Source organism: Lutjanus erythropterus, chromosome 16 (genome assembly GCF_056507025.1).
Source record: "Lutjanus erythropterus isolate fLutEry1 chromosome 16, fLutEry1.hap2, whole genome shotgun sequence".
In the NCBI taxonomy this organism is placed as follows: domain Eukaryota; kingdom Metazoa; phylum Chordata; class Actinopteri; order Lutjaniformes; family Lutjanidae; genus Lutjanus; species Lutjanus erythropterus.
The window spans coordinates 14,985,573-15,010,188 of NC_139332.1; the positions used below are offsets into that span (position 1 = coordinate 14,985,573).

A 24,616-nucleotide genomic window follows, 5' to 3' on the forward strand; every position below is an offset into this window, starting at 1 on the left:
AATTCAAGGCAACTATTCTGATTTAAATTTTGAATTAAACTACAAAAAAGAAGTTTCCCTCTAATCTTTGTTGGGATTATTTCTCTTTTTTAAAAAACAAAAAACAAAACATTGAATCCTTCAGTTGTAGAAACAAAAATATTTGAAATTCATATTTTTGAATTGTTGAGTAAAGTTATTAAAGTGAAAGAGAATGATTGTTAATAATCAAGTATTTTCAGTCAACTATTTAATTTTCAAGCATCCAAATGACCAATCAGGTTCACAGCTAACTGTGAACAGTTTTTGAAATACAGAATTTGGAAATTTGGATTTCTAAAACTCCAAGATTCAAGTTTATCAAAAGAAAAAAGTAAATTATCTCAACAAAATATCATAGGTTGGCAAAACCTTTAGTTTTAGTTTATTTCAAAACACAAAAGTTTGAGTTTGACAAAACGCAAATATTTAGTGAAACCAGTTATTCTGAAATAACAAGTTTTCTCAGTATTTTTTACAGTGTAAGAATTTTTTCAAATAAATAACTATTAGAATTACTCAGATTTAAGTTTAAAACAAGTGGCAGGACTGACCTGTTTCAGCTGTCCGAGTGGGCCTTTACACCAAAATTCAAAATACTCTCAAGTTATATTTCCATGCTGGCATTCAATTGAAATACTCAGAGGCGTACACCGCAGTGAGACCATATAAAATAAAAATAAATAAACATCTGGTCAACCACTGCATGTTTGTACATCAAACATACTATATATTTTACAGTAAAGTGCCATCTTCATGACAAACACACTGCCTGACAGGAAATATGAAGAGTGACATATTGCACCTGAAACAAGTAAAACCACCGTACATGGCAGGTTGACAATCACCCTGCTAAAGTTATACTGGCGTAAATAGTCAGATATCAAAAAGAAAAACTCATGTTTACACATTTACAACAGGTTTAGTTACAGTCAGTGTGACAGTGAGGAGTGGCCAAAGAGAAAGTAGATAAGAGGGTTAAAGGTTGTAGTTGGTACCAGCTGTGTGCGTGTCTGGTTGTGACCTCACCAGACATGGCGAGGGAGACAGAGGCACGCTAACTCCTTCATCGATCAGGAAGAAAGAAAGATGACATCACGACAGGGAACTGAACGAGAGGTTCAAACGAGTCTAGGTGCTGGTACACGAAGAGAGTGAGACTGTGGCACCCCCTGGATGTGGAACACAAGAACCCAAGACAAGAGCTGGACACATTTCCCAGAACGCCTTTGTGCTGAGTGCCCTGTGTAGTACAACAGTCCTTTATATACTCTAAAAGAGGGAAGGCAGGATCAGAAATGTGTTTATCAGAAATGTGTTTATCAGCAAATGGTTTTATCAGTTAATGGGTAGCTGGCTGACTTAATTTGCTCTCTTCTTCTGCAGATGGTGATGATAGCGCTCTCCCTGTCCGTCACCCCCGATCCTTCCCCCTCACTCAGTGCAGTGCTCTTTTCTCTGGACAGATTGCAAAATAAAGTGGCACTATACTCCCGCGTTACATTGGTCAAGCTAAATAAAAAAAAAAAAAGATTTAAGCACTTTAAAATGTCTCTACAAGGGTTGCAAGCAAACATGCAGAATGCAGCCGATACATACATAAACACAAATAAGTCTTTAACTATCTATTCATATATATATGTATATCTATATATAAACTCTGCCCTGTGAAAATTATAGAATAGCAGTGTTGCTACCTCACATAATAGCCATTATGTGAATATCCAAGCCTGTTGCCCAGGTATGTTTATGTGTCTGGCTGGCCTACCGCTCTCAGCTCATGTGTGTAGAATGTATCTTCTTTTTTTGCATTACATCTAAGTCATTGACTCTGCTACATATCCATACTTTATATTGTATACTAGTTCATCTACTACTTATAGTCATAATAACAACAATAACAATTGCTTTGGTTTTAAAAAATAAAGTTTTTTTTCTTAGTTTGGCATAGAGAGTTTAGAAACTGGCATCGGGATGGCCCTGGGATGAGTCGTGCCACGGAAAATCTGGTACCTTGGAATGCAGAATATGGCACCAGGCGGGTCGCTGCGTCACGGTGGGAAATGTTGAAATGGGAGGGTGAAAAATGCTACATGTTCTGGTAAATTTGCTAAACTTCATCTCAACTAAAAACACTGATCAGTGGGTGAAAACGTAGACGTCTGTGCGTGTAATGTCCAGTATCAGATATGGCAGCATGTCAGTGTGTGTGTGTTCCATGTCAATGAGATCAAATGTGTATGTGTGTGTGTGTATATGTGTGTATGTCTACCTGTCTTGCACTTCAGATACAGTCGTTGTGTATTTACAGTACGTGTGTCCATGTAAGCATGACTCTGCCTGTGCCTGCCCGTGCGTGTGGTTGTCAGCTGGGTGTCTAGGTGCACGAGGGGCTGGTGGCGCTCTCCAGGGAGGACTGGGAGAGGCGTCTGGTAAGGGGTCCGATGCTGGGATCTGCCAGAGAGGAGGTAGGGAACAGCTTGTACCAGCCGCTGACTGTGGCAGACAGGTCCAAGTCCTCCAGGAGGATCTGGGCCATTCCCATGAAGCACTTGTGGTCCATTCGCCCGTAGTCCCCCCACACTATTACCTACAGTGAGGAGGAGAATAAATTACACATCTAACAGTGAGATATGTTGTCATATGCCAAATAGACCACATGAGAATATGGATTTTCACATATTTTAACCATTTGAACTCAATAACTGAACCTACAAAATTATTATTATTACACAAGTATTTTTGCTTTTTGTAATGTAATTTCTTAGAGTCTCTTCACATGCTTTTACATCCCTAAATTCTCTGCAACCTAAGCCAAAAGGTTATGTTACTCAGTAAAAGAAATGTAATTTATTTAAGTATTGAAACTGTGTCAGAATGACATTTTTTTTTCAATAAATCTTTACTAAATAAAGATACAAAACATACTGGTCTAAAAGATTTCTAAATATAGATACATGAAAAAAATATTTCTTAACACTCCATGAATCATTAGAACTATGTCATTTTTTGTTTTTGAGATGTGCATTTTTTTTTTTTAGCAGAGTGCAAAGGCATTTTGCTACTTTGTCACTTATTGGTCAAATTTTGCACTGCATGTAACGTAATGTGACATAATGACGCCATCAGGAGCGCACAACGTGATGACGCAAACAACAAGAAGCCGTAGTTTTCCACTGCAAACAGACTGAACGCTCGAGCTACAGCAGTTTTTAATTTTAAGAATTACTTTAGCTTTGATTGTTGCATATTTAGTCATTGATCTTTAATATTACTAGTTTTCAGGGGCTTAAAGAAACCGCCACTAATTCTCTTCCTGTAAAAAAATAAAAAACACTTTTTGCTGTATACACCTTGCTCTTAGTGGAAAATATAAACCTTCTTTCATTAAAGGTAAAGTTCAGATTATTTGAAGTGGGGTTGTATCTGATACTTATAAATAGTCAGTGTATTAGCTACAGTAGATGGTGGTTGGCACGCTCCCAGTTTGGAGAGGCGCACCAGCATGAATTGATGTAGACAGGGTACACAGGGTACACAGGGTTAGCTTAAAAAAGGTCCACCCAAAACAAAAAATCAATATCAGTTTAAGTCTGCAGTGTATTTAGAATAATTTCACCTCCTTACTTTGCTGTCACATGGCCTTTCCTAAAGGGAAATGGCTGTTACAATAAGATAAATTCGCTTTCTCCATTCCAACCAGAGTCCATAAGAAAATTGTTTGTATTCTTGTGTGACTTTGGTGGTTCAAAAGCATACTTTGGCTCTAGCAAAGTCGCACAATAACACAAAAAAACCCCTAAAAGACTGAAGCAGCAGTGGATCAGCAACTCCTGTGTTCTGCAAAGTGAAATGACTGATTTCGCCTATGGACTCTGATTGGTATGAAGAGAGTGATATTTGGCTTATATAAAAGGATGTCTAACAGCAAAGTAAAGCGGTGAAAATATTCTAAATATAGCGCACACCTAAAATGATGCTGATTTTTTTCAATCTTCTGTGCCGGTACTCCTCTCTACTTGTCCTAACTGGAGGTGTGACGACTGGCATCTACTGTAGGTAATACACTGTCTATTGTTAAGTATCTCATACAACCCTACATCAAATAATCTATCTCTTTAAAATGTGTTCATAGATATCTGTCATTTAAAGCGTACACTATCCTTTTTAGTCAAAAAGTTGCCGTTGAAAAGCCATGTAATGGTGTCCCATTAAGCTGCTTTGGCATTTTAAAGTAAAGTGAGTGAAGAATTGTGCCAGTTTGGTTTCATGATTTCACACATTTCTATGAAAAGGGTCAGTATCTTGAAACAAGGAAGATTGAGGCACATAACTCTGCAACAGAGAATATAATTAGACTAAAAGAACATTCCTCAAGCAAGTCACTTTTCCCTGACAGGATATGAAATTCTCTCAGTGGTGCTGGAAGATCTTTAGGGAGATGAGAAAACATATTTTAGGGTGGACTTTTATTACTGTGGAAATGATCAGTAGGAAAAAGAAAACTGTAAAAAGTGTGAAAAAGAAAAAAGAAGAAAGGGAGGAACGCAGAAGAAGTCACACACCTGTAGGACTTTGCCCTGAGGACTCTCATCAAACAACAGAGCCTGCTGGTAGGTGGGGTCCAGATTCTTCTTCACTACTTTGGTTTTCTTCTTGGCCAAGCACACGCCATTCTCCAGCACATACACCTTCACGTAGGTTGCTGCAGACAACGTAACGAAAACACAGTGAGACTCCCATAATGGCATACAGATTGGACAAGTTAGCTAAGTGAGTTAAGTTCAATGCAGCTTGCAGCACCTGGTATGTTCTTGGAGCCCGGTTTGGGGGTCAACCCTCGGGCCTGGTTGACCTCCACCTCCAGCTGCCCTCCTCTGTCAACCATGCCTACATGGACATCCCCTGCAGACAGAAAGAAAACACAACATCTCTAACCATCCAAAAAGAAATCTATATAATCAGTTAACCTTGTTCTGCTCCGAGCTGTGGTTCACTGAAGTTGCAATGGCTGGTATCTAACTGCAGAGGGCGACACAGAGCTGTAAGTCTGTTTTCACCACCAGGTACGCTGCACACACAGTGCTCTGTTCTGTTGTTTTTCACAAGCAATGACCTTTGCATGAAAGATTTATACCTCATGCAAGAATAACTTCATCTGTGCTGAGTGAATACGCTAGTATTGTGCAGTATTTTTAGATGCATCTAACAGTTTGTAATATTGTTCTCCATCATCCTAGAGTCCAACAATATTTACAGCCTTTTTTTTTTTAGAGCTTTAATTGCCTCTGATTGTCTGGTTGCTACTAATGTGTGATGTGTTGTTTTGTTATTGTGCAGCAGACCTAAATCACGAGCGCAGAGAGTCTCATTAAATATCAGTCAGAATCAAACAATATAGGATGAGATAAAGGAATCCGGCTCAAAGTTTTACATCGCCTTCACTGGTCTAAAGTGAAGCTAGCTAGTTAATGCCCAGTGTTGAGCCTATGCAGGCAGCCACCATATACACATAAGCTTTGATTTCAAATATTTTCTGACAGTCAATATTTAAAACCTTTTCAGATGTTTTGGAAGTAATCATAGAACCTTCTGCTGCTGCTGCAGTATTTGGAGAAGCTCCACAAGATACACATCTTAGTCACCAGGCTAAAAATATGACAGCTTGTGCATCTCTTTTAGCCAGACCAGTCATTCCCAGTGACTGGGTTATGACCCACGGGAGGGCCACAGGAGACAGGAGATTTTATTTATTTTATTTATTATTTATTCTACAAATTTAAAATGTACATCTGCAGCACACCTACTATTAAGCATTTAAAATGAATTTTTTTGGTTTACTGATGATAAGATGAAAGAGAGCCTGTTAATTTCACCAAACTGCACTTCTTTTGTCTAATATATAAAGTTGGCTAATGTCCTATTTTGTTTTCCTGATATGAGGAAATAAAAACAATGAGATGGCCTGATAACAACTGACACCACTAATATTGCAGTTTTGTACCGATGACCCCATATTAAATATAGCTTACTTATTCATTTGTAACTTGTAAATGTCATTTTTATTTTGTGTATGTTTTTCTTATTACCTATTTATTATTACCTATAGTCTGTAAATAGTGTCACTTATGATTTTTGCCACATTGAATATATTTATATGCATATTTATTTGCACATGGGGCTCTGTTGGAGAATAGACATGGTGTGTATATTGTGTTTATCCAGCTCTATCTGCGATTTAGTGAATTTTATAAGGCTTTAAATACCAATAAAAATATCTTGAGTAAAGAAAAAATAATATTGAACGAGAATGAGGTGGATTAAGGAGGAAAAATTGTGTTGATTCTTCATTCTTGGCTTACCCATGGGGGGTGTAGCTAGTGTTTGCCGGCCTACGATCTGAGCGGGTCCTAGTCCATCCAGAAAGTCACTGAACTGGCTCTCAGGCCCCAGGCGTGTGGTAGGGAAGACAAACCTGAGAGAGAGGAAGCAGAATAATGAGGGATGGATACCGTATATGGATGGACAGATGGGTGGACGAGCTGCAGGTTGGATACTCACGTTCCATCAGAGCTGTTTGAGTTGGTGCTGCCGTCAGTTGAGTCCTTGCTGCCCTGCCGTGTCACTCGGTTTCTCATCTCCACGGCGATGCCGGTCTCTGTGCTCCGTCGGATGGTGCTGCGAAGCTTCTTTGTCCCGCCATCTGAAAAATACAAAGGTCACAGCTCCTGCTTTAAGTGGCCTTATTTCAGCAGAATAATCCACTAAGCATAATAATCAGAGGTCGAGCTGTCCGATAAGGAAGTGAAGTATTACACAGCATCAGCACCTGCATGAGAAGCCTTTCATGGGGACCTGCTCCCTGGACATTTAGGTGTAAAACGGTGTTATGAAAAGATCTGAACCCTGACATATCTTGCTCAGCAGATGTTAAAGGAGCAATATCTAAGAACTGACCCTCTGTAAGTCCTGCCCCTTTTTTGCTCTGCGCTCCAATGACAGCTCTGCAAAATTGTTAACATAGTCAACTTTCTCCTTTCCTTTAAAAAGGACATATAGGAACACATCTTATGTTAGCTAATGTTAGCAAAACTTGCTAAATAGCAAGCTAGCTAATGATTGATGTAAATTAATTAGCTAGTTAGCAAACGTTTTGGTAACATTACCTATTTTAACATAAATTTTATGTTGCTTTAACTGGTCCTCAAGAAACACCTCCAATCATCTTCAAAATTTGTTTTTCTTTTCAGTATAGAGGAGCCTGGCACATAGCATATTTAAGTACAAACAAGAAAGGAGAACGTTTACCAAGCTTGCTCAACTGTTACTGGAGCACAGAGCAAAAATGGACGAGATGTAGGAAAGGTCAATGGCAAGATTTTGGCCACTTGTCAAATTTATACCATATCACCGGGGTAATCACTAATTGCTGTTAAATGTAGCTGCTGTTAACTAGTTAGCTCAGTTAGCTGTGCAGTTAGCAATGGTCCTATTAGCTTTCTCTGTTGGTACTGGGAGATTGGAGCACTGGGAGGGTGTTGGCGTTTACACCTCTCGCACAGGAGCTTTGGACTGCCGAGAGGAGGTGGTTTTCAGGACTGGAGAGAGGGGGGTGCGGTGGGGAATGCCAGCAGGAAGTGGCACTGGAATGGGCACCAGAACTAAAGCCGGGCGAGTGGGCAACAGAACCAGGCTCAGCAGCCTCTCAGTGAACATGGCAGGACCAGAACTGAACACAGCCTCTGAGGTTAATGGAGGCCGGTTTGACAACAGGAAATACTGTCCCATAGTGATTTACTCTGACCCTGGGGAGACTCGACAAAGACACGAGGGGTTCAGAAGAGGCGTCAAGTGGGAGAGGAGCAGAAGGGAGGTCGGGCATCAGGGCAGTGGTAGAAAACCAGAATATTATCAAATCTAACACAATGAATTATGGGTTTATTTTGACCAAACCACAGCTGGTGCTTGCTGGAACACTGGAAAGACAAACCGAGATGGTTTGGGTGAGTTTTATTGTGTTTTTGTTGAGTTTGCATGAAGTGTGTCGAACTAACAAGGCAATTAAGTTTCTCTTTAGTTTTTACGAGACCAGATGGGCCAGGGCTAGCTGGTGAACATGCTAACCTACATATCTCTACAACGCAATACATAGACATAACATCAAAACTGTCATTTCTTTACATCCTGTTTATAATTTCAGTGATTTTTCAGTTTTAAATGAACACTATTACATAATGCTCCTTTAGAAATATCCACAATGTTTGCTTTTTTAAAACAGCTCACTAGAAATAACTTCATGTTGGCCTTGAGAAGACCCATCTCTCAACTATTTATTTTGAAGCAAGTTCACTCAGGCGAGAAGGCAATCTCACCTAATTTCCACTGAGACGTCCCTGCACTATTGGAAAATCTCTCCACTTTGCAGGTTTCACTACGGCCCATTTTAAACACAATGGCTGTGGTGAGTAGGGGGCAATAAGCTTTTAGGGGGGACTCCTGAGCCCCAACTTGCGAGGTAGAAACACACACAAATTGGCAGCTTGAGGAATGCTGTTAGTGGCGGGGTAGGATGAATGTCTGGGAGGCTGAGCTGATGGGGGGAAGCAGGGGGAGGTGGGGAGGGAAAGGTATTTAGGCTTTACAGCTCTGCTGACGCTAGGAGAACGGGAGTGAGAGCCGGAGAGCCGCTAACCCCAGAAGAAGCTTTCAGGGCATCATCCCCTGTAATGACACACTGTATCTCTGTGTGACTTGACATGCTGAGTTCAAAGTAGTAGACTGCACAGTCGCAGCGATTCAAGATGTGACATGTGAGGTTGTGCACTTGTGCAGTTTTAGCAGAGAACTCTTCCCTCATCCCCTCTATCATGCCCATGTTTTTTCTGACTTTCCTTTTCGCAACATTAGCCAGAGTTCCCAGGGTCCAAACAGGCAATGCAGGCTAACATCTTGCCAGTGCACCTCAGAACACGCTTTTCTTTATCTTGATCTCCTAAAATGAATGAAACTATTAATCGATTATCAAAATAGTTGGCAGTCCTCTTAATGAATGAAATGAATGAAAAAAAATCACTAGTTGCAGCCCTCATATCAGTGCATTGATATGAGTCATAAATTACATTTGTATACACACACTGAGTAAATAAAGATGATGCTAAAGGAAGATGCTAATCGCCATTTGGATTTATATTAAAACATTAAAGGTAGGGATGCACCAACTTCTCAGCTGATAAACCTTTTTGACTGCAATCAGCTTGTCTGTAAATAAAACGACATTTAGCAATGTAAGTGGCCGATCTGTTGTGACTCATCAATTTTGCGTTCACGAAATGTTGTGTTGGTTATTATGGTCAGACAGCCATAGAGTCAGGCCGATATATTGATATTGGCCTAGCACAGCTCTATCAGTCTATATGTTGTCCAATAATTTTTTTTAACAGAATATAATTCAGATTCTTTTTATTCATTTATTTATTTTAGTTTTGTGGGCACTGAATTATGTGTATTGGATCTTTTTCTTAATTCAAGTTGGTGTATTTGTGTTTTTTTTTTATTCATAGTTCTTTATAATCATCAAAAAACTGCTGTTTTACTGCCCTAATGTCATTTTGGATTTAGCGAACATACCCAGCTGCTCTTTTAGGGAAGAAACTGCTGGCAGGACACAACTCTGGTATGAGGTAAAAGGGCAAGAGGTGCTCTCTTTTTTATAATGAACATTTCTTTGCTTCCCTGACAGAGAGGACAAATAAACAGCAACCAAAACTAAACTAAAACTAAAAAAGAAAATAAACAACTACAAAAAAGCATTGGTAATATCATCAGTTATCAGCCAAATTATTATATTAAACATCTGTACTGATATTGGTCCAGATATCAGTACAATTGATGCATCCATAATTAACAGCTAGAACTTGGTAGTAGATCACAGAAAGGGGATGTAAAAGAGAGACCAATAAAGAGAAACACTTTAATTCTCCCTGAGGTCAACAATTGTAAATTGTAAAATCTCTCACATATATTTGCCGCTATGATCTATAGAGACACGTGCACACATTCACAGGAAAACATCTTGCCGACACCAGACCGCACCAGTGTCAGTACATTCACACCTCCGCATGTAACATATTTGTTCACACACACTCACACACACAGCGTCTGCACGTGAGCAGTGAGGGTGACAGTTCAGTCAGACAGGAGGAGGCAAAAGCCGCTGTGAGCCATCGTGTCGGCTAAGCTCGCTTTATAAAGGTTCTACAAAGTCTAATTTCTAGGACTTCCCTTTGACGGGGCTTTCTAGGCTGGCAGAAATGTTTTTAAATCCGGCGGTACGGATTTAAGTTCTTGAAAGTTCCTTAAACCCTTCACAGACGTCTCAAACTTTTACCCTTCCACTTGTTAATTTCAAAGTAAATCACTGGTTAACAAAGCAGCAACAAGAGGAACAAACTGATTAGCTTCCTGCTATAGTGCAGCGTCCATGCAGCTCATTACGCCTGCGGTTGCTGTAGAAACTCGTACATCTCTGCTCTATAGGAGCCCACATAGTTGACTGGTGCAGTGAAGTCACCAAAGGAGACTTTTAACAAGCGCTTGCTTCATTGTTGCCAGTTAAGCGCACGCCCAGGTACAGCCGTCCCACTTCATTAGCCCGAGCAACTCCAAGCCCATTAAGCATCCCTCACCGTGCCTCATCTCATCACCATGACAACCGCAGACACCCTGCATCATCACCATCACTATGGAGACAAACAGACAGCAAACAAAGCCACTTGATGAGACTTTGGGGGGCTGGAAAGAAACGATTTAATAAGAGGAGAGAAGGATGAGGAGTGAAACAGAAGAGGAGAGGACAAGTGGAAGCAAGTGTTGAGGGGTGAAGAGGAAGATGAGAATGATGGGGTCCCATGGGTGCAGGAGAAGAGGAGAGGGGTGCTGGCTTCTGCTGCTTTCTATTTATAATCCTGCAGTCAAGAATATTTCCAACAGACAGTGCGTGTGTGAGAAAGAGTGTGTGTGCATGTGTGTTTGCAGCATCACACCCAGACAAACTCCATGTAGTCCTGCTGCCATGACAACCCCCGCCCTCGGAGCTGGACCCAGACAATGCCACCTGAGACAACTGGCGCCATGGCGACAGGCTCATCCCCACATTACTTTTTTTAAATGAATCTATCGAGGCAACATTTCAGCGAAAGTCCTGCACTTAAGCTGGAAAAAACAGGACTGCAACAGTAACCTGAACTCTGCCTTGCTCATAATTAATGCATGCAGGCTGGTCAAGGAAACAGTGTTAAAAATGTTTATTTAAGGTTTTACCAAGTTACAAGTGTGTATTACGGTCAAATGGCAAAATAAGAGTGAATTTAAGCACACAAGTGGGACATCTCCATCATAAACCCATCTTTGAACTATCAAGCACCTACTCATTTAACTTCATAGCCACACTTGTTACTCATTTGCCCCTCCCCTTTCATCAAAACAGCCCCCCACCATCCCCCTCATGGTGCGATGCAGTGATCTCTTCCTTCCTATTTAATCCCCTCCTCCTCGTCTGCGCTTTCCCTCCATTCGTTTCCATGGCAATGCCGTCTGCATTGCACCAAGAGCCCCAGCCGGCATGTTCGCTCATAAGCCTTTCCCCTCTCTCTCTCTCTCTCTCTCTCTCTCTGTGTCTTTCTTCGCTTGTATTGTCCTCTCCACAAGTCTCACCCCTTAATCAGCCACTTCAATTTCTCTTTCTTTAAACTATATTGTCCAACAACACTCTTCATTCCTTTTATTGCTGCTCTTTATCTTCAGCTCTTTGTTCTTTCACATCTTAGCTGCTATACATACACTGGCTCCTTTATTACATTTGCTTTATCTGCTTTTCACCTTCATTTTCTGTTTTTTGGCAGTGCCCCAGTTCTTTTGAACCCTGTCCTTATTTATTAAGGCTCCGCTAATGATTATTTTCAGTGTCGATTAATCTGTTGATTATTTTCTTGATTGACTGAGTGGTTGTTCAAAACATAAAATGTAATAAAATGGTGAAAAAAATCAGTGAGTTTCCCAGAGCCTAAGATTATATCCCCAAATGTCTTGTTTTATTCATGACCCAAAGATATTCAGCTTAAGGACTAAATAAACCAGAAAATATTCCGACTTTAAAAGCTGGAATCTTTCTTAAAAAATTACTCAAACTGATTAATTGGTTATCACAACAGTTGGCAATTAATTTAATAATCATTTTGTAATTGAATAATCATTGTAGCTCTAATCTGCCTTTCCAAATTTCACTTTCATTTTCCATTTCCTTGCAGTTTCTCAGGTCTTACGGCCTCTGTCCATCTTTATTAGGGCTGCAACCAACAATAATTTTCAATGCTGATTAATCTGATGATTATTTCTCTTAATTGGTTAGTTTTTTGGTCTATAAAATGTCATTAAATGGTGAAAACCAGCCGTTGTTTTCCCAAAGACCAAGATGATGTCCTCAAATGTCTTGTTTTTCCATGTAACATGTCTTTCTGTTTTTTTTTCTCTTATCTGTAGTGCTATTCATCCATCTAGATTGTTTTTGTGTGAGTTGCAGAGTTTTAGAGATATCAGCCATAGAGATGTCTGCTTTCTCTCCAATAGAATGAATCATGTAGAAAATTACTTCTTTTTTTTTTTAGAAATAAAGTAGTTTCAGTAGATTCTATGGTAGACAGAAAGTAGTTCCTACATTAAACTTCTCACAAGAAGGTCTGAGGATTACCTTGATTAACCAGGTCCTGATTTCTAGAAACAGACGATGCTGTTGAGTTTTTCCAAATGTATTGCTTTAGCGCTTTGACCACCAGCAGCTAAGTGCCATCTAGTTCCATTACAGTGGCGAAAAGGCAGACATCTTGATGGACGATATCTCCAAACCAACTAGATGGACAAACAGCACTACAGGGAGGAGGAAAAGTATGTGCTTTTGATTTTGGGTGAACTGCCCCTTTAAGAGGACAGAATCAGAGAATTTGGACTTTTTTTTTTTTCCTTAAAAAAACTGACTCAGTGGGTGCCCTGGCTCCGCTGGTGGAGCGTGCACCCCATGTGCCAAGGCCTTGAGTCCTCAGCAGTGGTCATGAGTTCAACTCCTGCCTGCAGCTCTTTGCTACATGTCCCCCCCTCTGTCCTCACTTCAGCTATACTGTCAAGTGAAGACATATAAGCCCAAACAAGTATTTAGGGAAAAAAAAGACTGATTAATTGATTATCAAGAGTTGGAAATTTATTTAATAGACAACAAACCAATTACTTGTTGCACCTCTTATCTTTACAACATAACTCATCGTCTCTGTCCGTGTTTATCACACAACTCTTCATCTTTTTTCCCTGGTCCATCCCATCTAAATTATTTATCGCATTTTCTCCTCCAGCTCCGCTGAAGCAACTTTGTTATACAGCGTTAACATCAAATACACACACATCCTGGAGGAAGTAATTAGAGGTAGTCTCACATATATGCCGTTTGAGCAGCTAAAATAACAACATTACATAAGCTGTTGTGCTTTGGCGTGCTAGAGAAGAGGGGTCTCTTGGTCTTTGTGTGCTACAAGGCTGTTAAAAGTGTCTCCTGTTGGCTCCACTGTGATGAGTAATACCTCGTCCCTAAAGACACACTCGGAGAAATGTGCAACCCAGGGAGCAATCACACTCAAAACTTTCTTTGTGTGTGTGAAAACGGAGGTATTTGTCGAAGCTACTTATGCAAGATGTGTTTGATAATCGCAATAAGGTGAGATCAAGTGACAGGGAAGAAGATTAGGATGGGAGAAAGACAGAGTTGGTGGTGGGGATGGAAAGAATGAAGAGCTTCAGCAGAGAGAATTAATAGCAGAGAGGGAAATAAAGAAAGGTGGGATTACTGAAAACGCCAACAATGCAGAAAAGAGCCACACACTGTGACTGCACGCACACTCACACATGATATATAGCTTGTGTGTGTGTGTGTGTGTGTGTTTGTGTGCGTGTGTGCTCAGCAGATCATTAAAGCTGCTCTGACATTTGGAGAGAGCACTGATGAAGCCTCTCTCATTATATGCTGTAATATAGAATGCTGTTTTTAGACTCCCTGGCTGCACCGACATGCCTATTGGATGCACCGGTGACGGCAAACGATCCACCATGCATAGCAACAGTAACCAAGCATGAGTGTTGAAGATGAAAGATCTTGTTGTGGTATCTTTACCGACAGACATGCTCTAAATTTGGACAAAGGGAAAGATTTGAGGTAGAAGCTTAAGTAAGAAAAGAAATTATAAATATATTTCTGTGACTCAGAGGCATATTTATATATCATGGTTACATAAGATCACAGCCAGTGAGTCAGTGGTTAACACAGTATATGTAGAAAGCTATAATACAAAGCTTCATGTAACTTAAAATAGATACCGTCTAGGAATTTTAAACGACAACCAGCCTACAAATGACAGTAATCTCTCTTGGAGTTTAATGTTTTTACCTTCCAGGATATTTCTGTTTAAAACGACATGTAACCCTGTAAACAAAAAATCTCAGGCTCATTGTTTCAGTGCTTTGCTCAGGGCCACTTCAACAGCCTTAGGAGACTCATTCATAGTGCCAACACAAAGTTATGCCTAAAGGTTCAGGTAGTAGCACACTTAAAATTCTCTTGAAATCAAAATTTTATTGCACTGATTGTCACCACTACGTCAGTATCTGGACGAAAAATTACATAAAAGTAATTTTGTAGCCACTTAGTGGCATTTTAGTAGGGATGTAACAATTTCAAACACTTAATACAACACATAATATTTATTGCAAAGTTGAAAAAATGTCCTCCAAAATAATGAATAATGAATCTGTTGTGTACAGCATTTTCTATTTTCTATTTGCTTTAATTTGCTTATTAAAACACACATTGCTATATCATTTTAGTGTCTCTACATTATCTTAGTGACAGCTGTTAATTACCCATTATGACTGACTGGTGTTAGCAATACTCCTGAACACCAGAGAGCAGGAACAACTAGTATTCCTGCGTGTTAGTTTTACTTTTATTGCATGTGATTTGGACAATAGGAAGGAAGAAGACCACAATCAATGCTGGATTTACATGTTAGCCAAGCGTTGCTAGTAGTTAATAAATAATTATATGATGAGCAGTTGAAAAGCAAGTTCACACCGCCTGAATTGTCTTGTGCTTCCATACAGTCAGGTGACGTTCATTCATAGATCAGGGAATAGACTGAATTTTTCTGCTACACCTGCAATCATCCACGCTTGTCCACTATTTTCGGGTAGTACAAAATTAACAGGTAAAAAGCCCATTTAAATTTTAGTAATTGTAATTTCATTATTAATTTGAAAAAGTAATTACTTACACGTCTGGTTACTGACAAAAGTCATGCAATTACAGTTGTGCATTACTTTGTAAACATACAAAATGTCAAACTGGCACATCAACATTTTGAAGGTCATTAGGTCAATGAATAAAACTTTTGACTCTATGTGTGTCTCTTTGTTGTATTTATGTCTGTGTACAATTGCACGCCTGTGTTTTCTTTCCCAGCTGCTCTGTGTGTGTGTTCTACTGAAAACCCTTTTCTCTATAATTCAACCATTTATGAGACACTGCCAGCCGGTCCACTTTTCTAAGACAGTAATTTAACTCCAACAGTGCATGCAAAAAACAAATAAATGTGGCGGAGAGTTAAGTGTGGCCTACTATCGTAAGTGTTACTCTGTCTTTAATGATAATGCATGGGGAGTTAAACAAAACTAATCTCCTGTGTTGTCTTTGTGTGTGTGCACTGTCAGTGTGTGTGTGAGTCACATTAACAGCTCAGGCAGGGACATAAGCCAGGGAGTGGACAATGTGAGGCGATTAGCCTTTCTCAGCACCATAATGCAGAGGAAATAATTTCCTCAAATCTAAAACCTTCATGTATGGCAGGATGTCTGTCTGTGAGTTAATATGCCACACGGCTCCTGTCTAATGACAATTAATTACAGTGAGGAAAGGAATAATCTAATCCAGATGTAATTTCCTCTTGATTACTCAACTCGGTTGATGGGCAAATGATGCAAGATGGCCGAACGATTTATAGGGAAGAAGCAGATGATAAGAAACAGATGACATCAAATTTTATTTTTTATTTCATAAAACCTTCTGTTGCATGTTGAATCCTGAACATAATTTGCCACTAACACGGTGTACCAGATATCAACAGAATAACATCTGGTACACTGGCAAAAAAAAACTGTCCATCTCAAGTCAAACTGTGCTCATCTGGGGTCACAATACCAGAATTTTAAACCTAAATACGATCATGAAAAATAGTTTCCTCCTAATGGTCACCCAAACTGTTAGTCACTGAGAAGAGTCTTAGGCGACCGAGTTTTCATTTATTTGTTATTTAGAAAGAAAAAAAAACACTTGCCTTGCTATTAGGGCCAGAGGATTGTTTGTGTTGATTGCAATGCAGACCTTGTCTCTTGTAACATGGAAGTCACTAGCAATAAGAGGCTTTTTCTTAACTGGAGTCAGGTGAGCGTTGATGTTTGTGTACACTGCTAGTACAAGAGCTTCTGACCGCCAATAAATCCCCATAAATTTTACTGTCTGAAGTCTGAAAATCTAAATTATTCCAGTGGAAAATGAGATATTTCCATTTCCTTTTGATCTTAATAAACTGTCTTTCACAAAACAGTGTCAATATCTTCAGTGAAAGCAGAATAATAAAGCAAATTCCTCTTTGTATGAAGCAAATTAGACTTCCGTCAAAAAAGAAAAAACCCCAAAACAGACAAATCTACTTAAACTGAGCTGAAGGGAAATTATCAGCAGCTTTGTGCTTTCTGATTTAAGAGCAAATAACACTGTAAGTCTCAAAATGAAACTAAATCTCTTAGTCGATGTTTCCTGCAGTGCAGCAGCAGCCTCCCTGTGCCATGACACAGATTTAGAAATCAAACATAAGTGTGTGTGTGTGTGTGTGTGTGTGTGTGTGTTGCTCCTATGCACCAAAAGCTCTCCAGTCCACCTTTTCTTTTAGAGCCCCATACAGCAGACGGCAGCAGGCCTGTGTATTCTCTGTTTAAGTGTGTGTTTACAGCACTCTATGCTGAGAGGAGTGGTAATGACACCCTGATTATAGGTCTTTTACACACAGACATTCATACACACACACACACACACACACACACACACACACACACACACACACACACACACAACATGGTGACTCACCTTGTTGCAAATACACTTGTTAGCTTGGTGACACTTTACTGCCTGGTAAAACCTTGCTGGGGTGCCACTAAGTGCTCTTACTCAACTTCGACCCAGGTGGCTAAATCTGAGACCTCTTGCTCTATTAGAGTGGGTTGCCAGATCAGCTGGAGAGCCCCAAACATTTTTAAGAAATAACACCTCAGCAGGCTGAGCTGTGTGAAAACTCTGGCATGATGTGTAATATCAGGGGAAATACTCCATGATTTTCATCAACATAAAGCAAAAGCTCTAAGTGGAGAGCCGCATTGTTGTTAAAGGAATAGTCTGACATTTGGGAAAATGCACTTGCTTTCTTGCTGAGAAAATCAATACCACCCTCATGTTTGTATGTAAATGAAGCAACAGCCACAAGCAGGTTAGTTTAGTTTAGCAGAATGATCTGATGCAGGGGGAAACAGCTAATCTGACTGAGCAAAGGTAAAAGAAATATGGAGGAACATCTCTGAAAGCGCACTACTTAAAGGATTAATATGAAAGCATCCAAAAATAAGTAAAGCAGTCCAAATAGCGAGTTGGAGCCATAAATGGTATATTAAATAGGTTGTCCTACCGCCCCCTCCTCCCAACCGGATGAGCTGCTGCGTGCACCGCAGCAGCCAAGCATGTGTGTTTGGCTCAGAGGGAGACATAGAGAGGTGGAAGGAGGACTTTTGGACGCAGTCTTTCAGGAAGTCATTAATTCTTACTCTGACCGAACTAGATACAGTGCTAGTGGGGGGTCTTTGTTCATTCCTATGACATCCGCTCAGTGGTGCATGAAGCAAACTTCTATGTATGATCTTCCATGAGCCGAGCAGCTAACTTCCTGTTCAGCCTTCAGCTAGCTTGAATGGGATAAAATAATTTAATAGTGCAGCTCTTCCTAGACTTTCCAAATCGGACTGAATACATCAATTCCTGATATTACAACAAGTCATTTTGCTGGGGTTGTGACGCTTAAAAAATGCCACCACCGTTTTACAGCCCCTTCTTTCACAACGTAAATCATGTGAGAAAAAGCCTTTTGGGGTTGCAGCGCATCACATGATGTTGTTGCCTCAAAGGCCAGTACTCTTTTCTGGGCAGATTTTGTTACCTTTGGCCACAGCCAGGCTAGCTGTTTCCCCTTCTTCCAATTTTTGTGGTTAGCTAGGTTAACTGATTCAGGCAGTGCTTTAAAAGTGAAATTATTTCACACCTGGTTCAAAAGCAGTGTTTTACACACATAAGCCAGCGACACACATTCACACACATTTGTACACACATATTAGCGGGTATAGTGGCACAAACAGATTCACAGCTGAGTGATTCACCTATCTGTCTGGCTAAGAATAGAACATGGAGCAGTCATGAAGGAGTCGGTGGGCGAGATTGAGAAAACATGATAGACATTCTGAGTGAAAGTGAGGACTGAAAAGATGAGGATGAAGGGACGAGAGATAAAGGACAGGGAAAATTAAGATGTCAGCGAGCTGCAGGGAACACAAAAAGGGCGACGAGGGAGTACGGCAAGTGGAGGGATGAGAGGCAGAAAGGGGAGAGAAAGTGATTGCTGGCCAGCTTAGCTGGTGTTTGGTGGCCTCTAAAAGCACCAGTGGGGCAGAGAAAGCTTTTAGAGACATGAGTAAGGTTTCAGTTTGTGTGTGTCAAGAGAGCCAGTGACTCAATACACTTCAAAAGAAAAATGCGGTGGTGGAGCGAGAGGTGGGCTGAGGGAGACAACAGAGCGACAGTCTCACCTGAAATAGCAGCTCCAAACACACAAGGAGGATTTTTTTCCATTAGTCATAGTGAATATGAATAGCTATCATGTGTAGTCATCCTCTGAAATGGAGCTATTATGAAAGAGCAGCTCAGACACTGCACAGATTCAACAACTTCCACTGTTACTATTCTAACAATTCATAGCTTTTTTCCCCACACTGTTGCTCATTTTGTTCACAACTCTTTTCTGAGCTGTCTTCATATGTAAGAATTTCTCTTGAGCGGTGAATTTTTCCCTCGAAGGATCTGATCACCGTAAGCTTTCCAAAATGTCTGCCAAAATTCCTGAAGTGTGTTTCCTAGCTGTGACTCAGAAACAGACCAAGAAGTAGGGCATGAGTGAGTCACCCTGAAAACACCGTGGGTATTAAAATGCCAGGTCTATTCTCCGGTCCACTGTAGGTCTAGCAGACATATATTGAGGCTAGCTGTTTTAACCAGGGGACATAGTAGCTACTCTGTGACCTTTTATTGTGTTATTGTGGCGATCCTTTCTCTTGCAAAAAACATTCATGATCACTGTCATGTGCTTAAATAAACCAAAAAAGCACAAAAATATTCACATCATCAATAATGAGGATGAAAAGAAGCTGGAATTAAAATAATCTGACTATTTTAGTATATATTTCAATGCTGCATATGTGATAATGATTAAAGTGAATTTTTGTGCACACATGGCATGGTGCTATTCAGAGAATAGTGTTTCGGTTAGTGGTTAGTTGAACTGTGCCTAGAACTGATATTGTACACCAGCACTCTTTACTTATTTTGGAATAGAAACAGAGGCTCTTAAAAATGTTATCCAAGGCTATCTCATATCTGCATCACATCAGCCCGCGCTGCAGAGCTACAGTATCTTGATGTGGGGGAGCACAGTGTTCACATTGCAAGTATTTAGAAACCACCAAAAGACTTTTTATGTAGACTATATTTCAAACTGATCAAAGCAATACTTAAACTAAACATCGTCCTGTCAACAGTTACACAGTATCAGCAGCCCTGCTCTTTGCTTATCAGTCATAAGCAGAACTGTAGGCTAACATTAATGTTAGCTAAAGACAGAAAAGTAACACCACAGTTACTAAAATGTACTGTAGTAAACATTAACACACATTGCCCTCTAATCTGTAGGCTTTCAAACAGTAGGTGCAGTTTAAATTTAATATTAAAGCTGGGCTATGCATCTTATTTTCATCATTGGGCAAAAGGTCAATAATAAGCTTTAAGTATAATATAATTTAAGTAGTCTGAGAAAAAAAAAAAGACATCTGCTCCTCCTCTTGGCTCTGTTTTCAGACAAAATCTAATCCATGGAGGGAGACTCCGGCCAGTCACAGGTCAGTGAAATGGATGCACAGATCGATGGATGCCGATCGTTATTGGCAAACATTCAATGAAAATATACAACCGGTTGCTTTCTAGATGGTTAGCGTGAAAACCAATGACGGACTACACATGTACAAAGTACGTTCTCATGCATCAGGCTGTAATGAAAAATAGAAGCATTTGTGTGATTTTATTGAAATAAAATAAAACAGAGTCAGAAGTAAGGGAATTTGGTTTCTTAACATTTACTGGCAATGGTGAAAGCCCCATGACATATCTTTGCTCCCAGGTTGGAGCTACAGTTACAGTCGGCAAACCTCAAAATTATTTGTCTGAGAACAGTACACCAAAAAACGTGGCTGCAACCCGTCTCACAACAAAGTTGGCATCAATTTAATAAGCAAACCAACAAGTATTCTCCTCCTGTGTCAGACATTTTTCCTCCTCTGTCTCTCTGTTTCTTTTTCCGCGTCTCTGGTGAACTTCCAACAATATCTACAGCAGCACAGAAATAAACACGCAGAAGACAGAAAGATTTAAATAAAGAATATCTGAAGGAATTGAAAAGTGAGGTGGAGAAAAGGAGAGGATGGGTGTTGAGTGGGTTGAGAGGAGCTAAATGGAGCAGAAAAGAGTGAGGTGATTGAGTGTGAATGTGCATCAGCTCAACACACACACACACACACACACACACACACACACACATATATACAGTATATACAAACTTGGAGCTCAGAGTTGAAGCCTTTCACTGGGACACTCACCAAAAACACACGCAAACATGCACACATCCATGCCTGGTTTCTTTTAATCTAACTCTCCTGGTGCACTGCATCTCATCATCAGTGGCGCTTGTTTCTGTGCGAGGCGCGTCCCTCTGTGCAGACTGACAGTGTACTGGGAGCTGCTCTGCTGGCTCTGTTTTCACAGTCATGGATAAACCTGCTCAGGAGATAAGACCGTGTTCAGCGGAGGAGTGACTCACCCATTAAACCTGGGAAACCATTTGTGTGCGTGTGTGTGTGTGTGTGTGTGTGTGTGTACGTGTGCGCGCTCCTCTCACTGATGCTAATAATAGCAGGTAATACATAGAACACAGACAGAACCAAAATGCCACCCCCAACACTCGCCTGTTACAAAACCAAGAATAATGAGACAATGACACAGTGGGAGTCGGGGCTATGAATGGAAACAGAGAACTGAGATACATGATGGAAGAAAAACATATACCATGTGTGTAGCAGTGTAAAAAAATAGTAACAAAGATGAGAATCTAAATATGGAACACTCCTTATACAACTATCCCACTTTTATGAAAGTATCTTCTGCATCAACACAACATGAACTTTATTTTTCGGTGCCTGTTGTTCAACATCTCACTATCGTCCTCATCATTGTCATACCATTATTCAATACTTTAATCAACCTACTTTGACACATTTATTCACATAGTTATCTTTGGCAGATGAGTTTAAATCAGTATTAATCGGGACTAGGGACCATTTAAAGCTATAAAAAATTAAAAGTTTCTGATCCAAAATGAATTGTTACACTATAAAAATAAACCTTTTATTTTAATCTAAGTTAGTGTCTGGCCTTTCAGTTGACTGAATTTGAAAAGACAAGTTGAGATAACGTTTGTAATGATTCAGAACAAACTTTTCTAGTAAAAGAACACAATATTAATTCAGTTGTACTTGAAAAAAATGTTAAATCAGATATTTAGTTTAATTAACAACCGTCAGACTGACAAACATCAGAAACAAATTGAATTGTGTTTTACACTGTCTCAGTTCTTCATTTCACACAAAGAACTTAAAGCTGTGTTGCTCTTGTTGGAGCTTCTTTGTTCCAGCAGTGGCACTGAGACAATATGTCAAACTGCTCCCAGTAAATTTATGAAATGTTTAAGCATTCAACATTAACCTTCATCATGGTTCACACTGTTTTCATTATTGTGAAAACAAACAACCAAGATAAATCTTAAAGTGTATTAGAGACACACAGTAAGTTTTATTATATATTTTCTTCAAACTATTTAAAAGAAGGGTTTCAGGAGAGCTTTAACTCAAAAGATGCATGCTGGGAAGTCTGCCAATTCATCATGTGTCTTAAGACACTTAATTTAATTTATAGTCCATTTATTCAACTCATCATTGCAATTCAAAAGACCCAATTCAGATAAGTTATGGCTTCCTGAAGTCAGACATTTTTTGTTTGCAAACACCAGAGGGCACAATTAAATGGCATCAGCTGCTGTCTAAAAATGTTGACAAGGCTGCAGTCATAAAAAATGACCTTGTTCTACTTTAGGCATCTAAACATCAGTGGGTGTGAAGATGTTTAAATCGATTGTGTGTTCATCTGATTGATGACATGTCAGTTCAGACATTTATTCTATTCTTTTTGTATTCTGCAAAAAAGACAAGTACGTGCAGTGATGGTTTGTTTGCTACCTTGTTGTGGTGGGGATGCTTGTGCAACTTGAGACCTGGAGAGGTATACCAGTAAGAGGTTTTGCTCCAAAGAGGATTAAGTTGTTTGTTTTTATTTTATATTCACTGCAAATATTAAGAATGTACTGTTACACCCCTGCTGATGACTACTGTAAATCACTGGACAACTGTAAATCACTGGACGATAATCAAGCCAGGTGCTGAAAGTTTGAAGGGATAGTTCAGATTATTTGAGATCATTTATGTATTAAACTACAGCAGATGGTGGTTGGCATACCCCGAGTTTGGAGAAGCAGAGGGGGGCACCAGCATAAAAGCTAAGCAATGAAGTGCTGTGGACAGTGTCAGCAAGAAAAGGTTCACCTAAAAAAAAAAATCAATGGCAGTTTAAATGTACGCTTTATTTAAAATAGTTTTACAACTTTACTTTGCTGTCAGAAAGCAGCAATTATCACCAAAAATTAATTAAGACAAATATTGAGACCAACTCCATCGGTGATATCAGTGATTTTACCTCACTGTACAGGGGAGCTGCTGATCTGCCACTGTCTCGATCTTTTAGTTTGTTTGCGTTATTGTACAACTTTGTGTGAATCTGAACTTTCCTTTGAAAACAGATAAAAGAGAGAAGACTTACTAACAGACCATAGCAGCCGTAGCCCAGCAACTATTATGTTCTGCCAGTTAAAATGACTCTTATTGAATTTTTTTAGGTGAACCTTTTTTAAGTGGCTGAATTACCTTTTGTCGCTGACCCCGTCCACAGCACTGATTAGCTTTCGTGATGGTGCCCCTCCCTGCTTCTCCAAACTGGGGCTGTGCTGCCTGCCATCTACTGTCGCTAACACACTGACTATTGATAAGCAGTCCTCCATCATATAACCTGAACTAACCCTTAGCAGCCCACTAAGAACCTCAAATGCAAAAGATTGAGGCTGCATATTGAAAACAGCAATTTTTCTTTTCAGTTATTTGATGCAGTTCTTCTTGGACACGTCTACCAAAACACTTCCTTGCTTGCATAAGAGTTTACCAGGAAAGATTCTGTTGATAGTTGTAAATTAACTGGAACCAATTCTCAAAATGGAGCACAGCTAGAACATACCCTGCAGAAGCGCTGACACAATAACAACACCATAACCACATTACCACCTAATAGTGCTTTAATGGCTAGACACTGACATATTTGTCCTTTGTCTATGTTCACTTTGTCTTTTTTTACACCCTTGTTTCTCTGTAAGCCTCCTTGAGTCACTTTATCTATTCCGATTTAGTCCTCCACTACAAAGCCTATTATTTATAAATCACATAGAGAAGAAAAACAGCCAAAATAACTAACAGAAACAGATTTTCAGTCACTAAACAGATGACTGCTGCGGTCGATCTTGAAAGTCATAAAAAGGATCCAACACATTTAGAAAAGAAAATGGAGAAAACAGAATAAAGGCATTTAATAGATTTTGTGGAGGGCTTTGGGTCTCTCTTTCTTCCTCGAGGTTGACTTTACAACTATCACAACATTTAACAGCAAGTTATTCAACAATATCAGGTAAAAATTCATTAATCATTGCCCATTCCATTTAATTTTCCCATTTCTGCCCCCAAAGTCCAAATTACACCCTGTACACATTCCCTCTTCTCTGGGGACCAGTTCAACCTGTGGCTTATCTGCCATTAGGTGATCAACCGAGCGAAGCAGGGGGCCCTGCACCCGGGCCGACTGGCCCCATCAGCCAATCGATGCACGTGTCACTCAGAACATGGAGCAGTGACAGCTGCCCAGATTGGGCCTTTAATG

The 24,616-nt window shown here is 39.9% G+C and overlaps 1 protein-coding gene across 1 annotated transcript in view; it reads right to left on the bottom strand.

Annotated features, from left to right (window-relative positions):
* Positions 1–856: 856 nt before the first annotated feature.
* Positions 857–24,616, bottom strand: part of rims3 (regulating synaptic membrane exocytosis 3) — a 48,305-nt gene continuing 24,545 nt past the window's right edge. The window contains exons 3-7 of the mRNA XM_084739010.1: positions 6,580–6,721; positions 6,381–6,493; positions 4,822–4,923; positions 4,584–4,723; positions 857–2,608 (exon numbers count right to left, since the gene is read on the bottom strand). Coding sequence (XP_084595136.1) covers positions 2,396–2,608; positions 4,584–4,723; positions 4,822–4,923; positions 6,381–6,493; positions 6,580–6,721 — 710 coding nt within the window. The 3' untranslated portion in view covers positions 857–2,395. The remainder of the gene's footprint in view (positions 2,609–4,583; positions 4,724–4,821; positions 4,924–6,380; positions 6,494–6,579; positions 6,722–24,616) is intronic.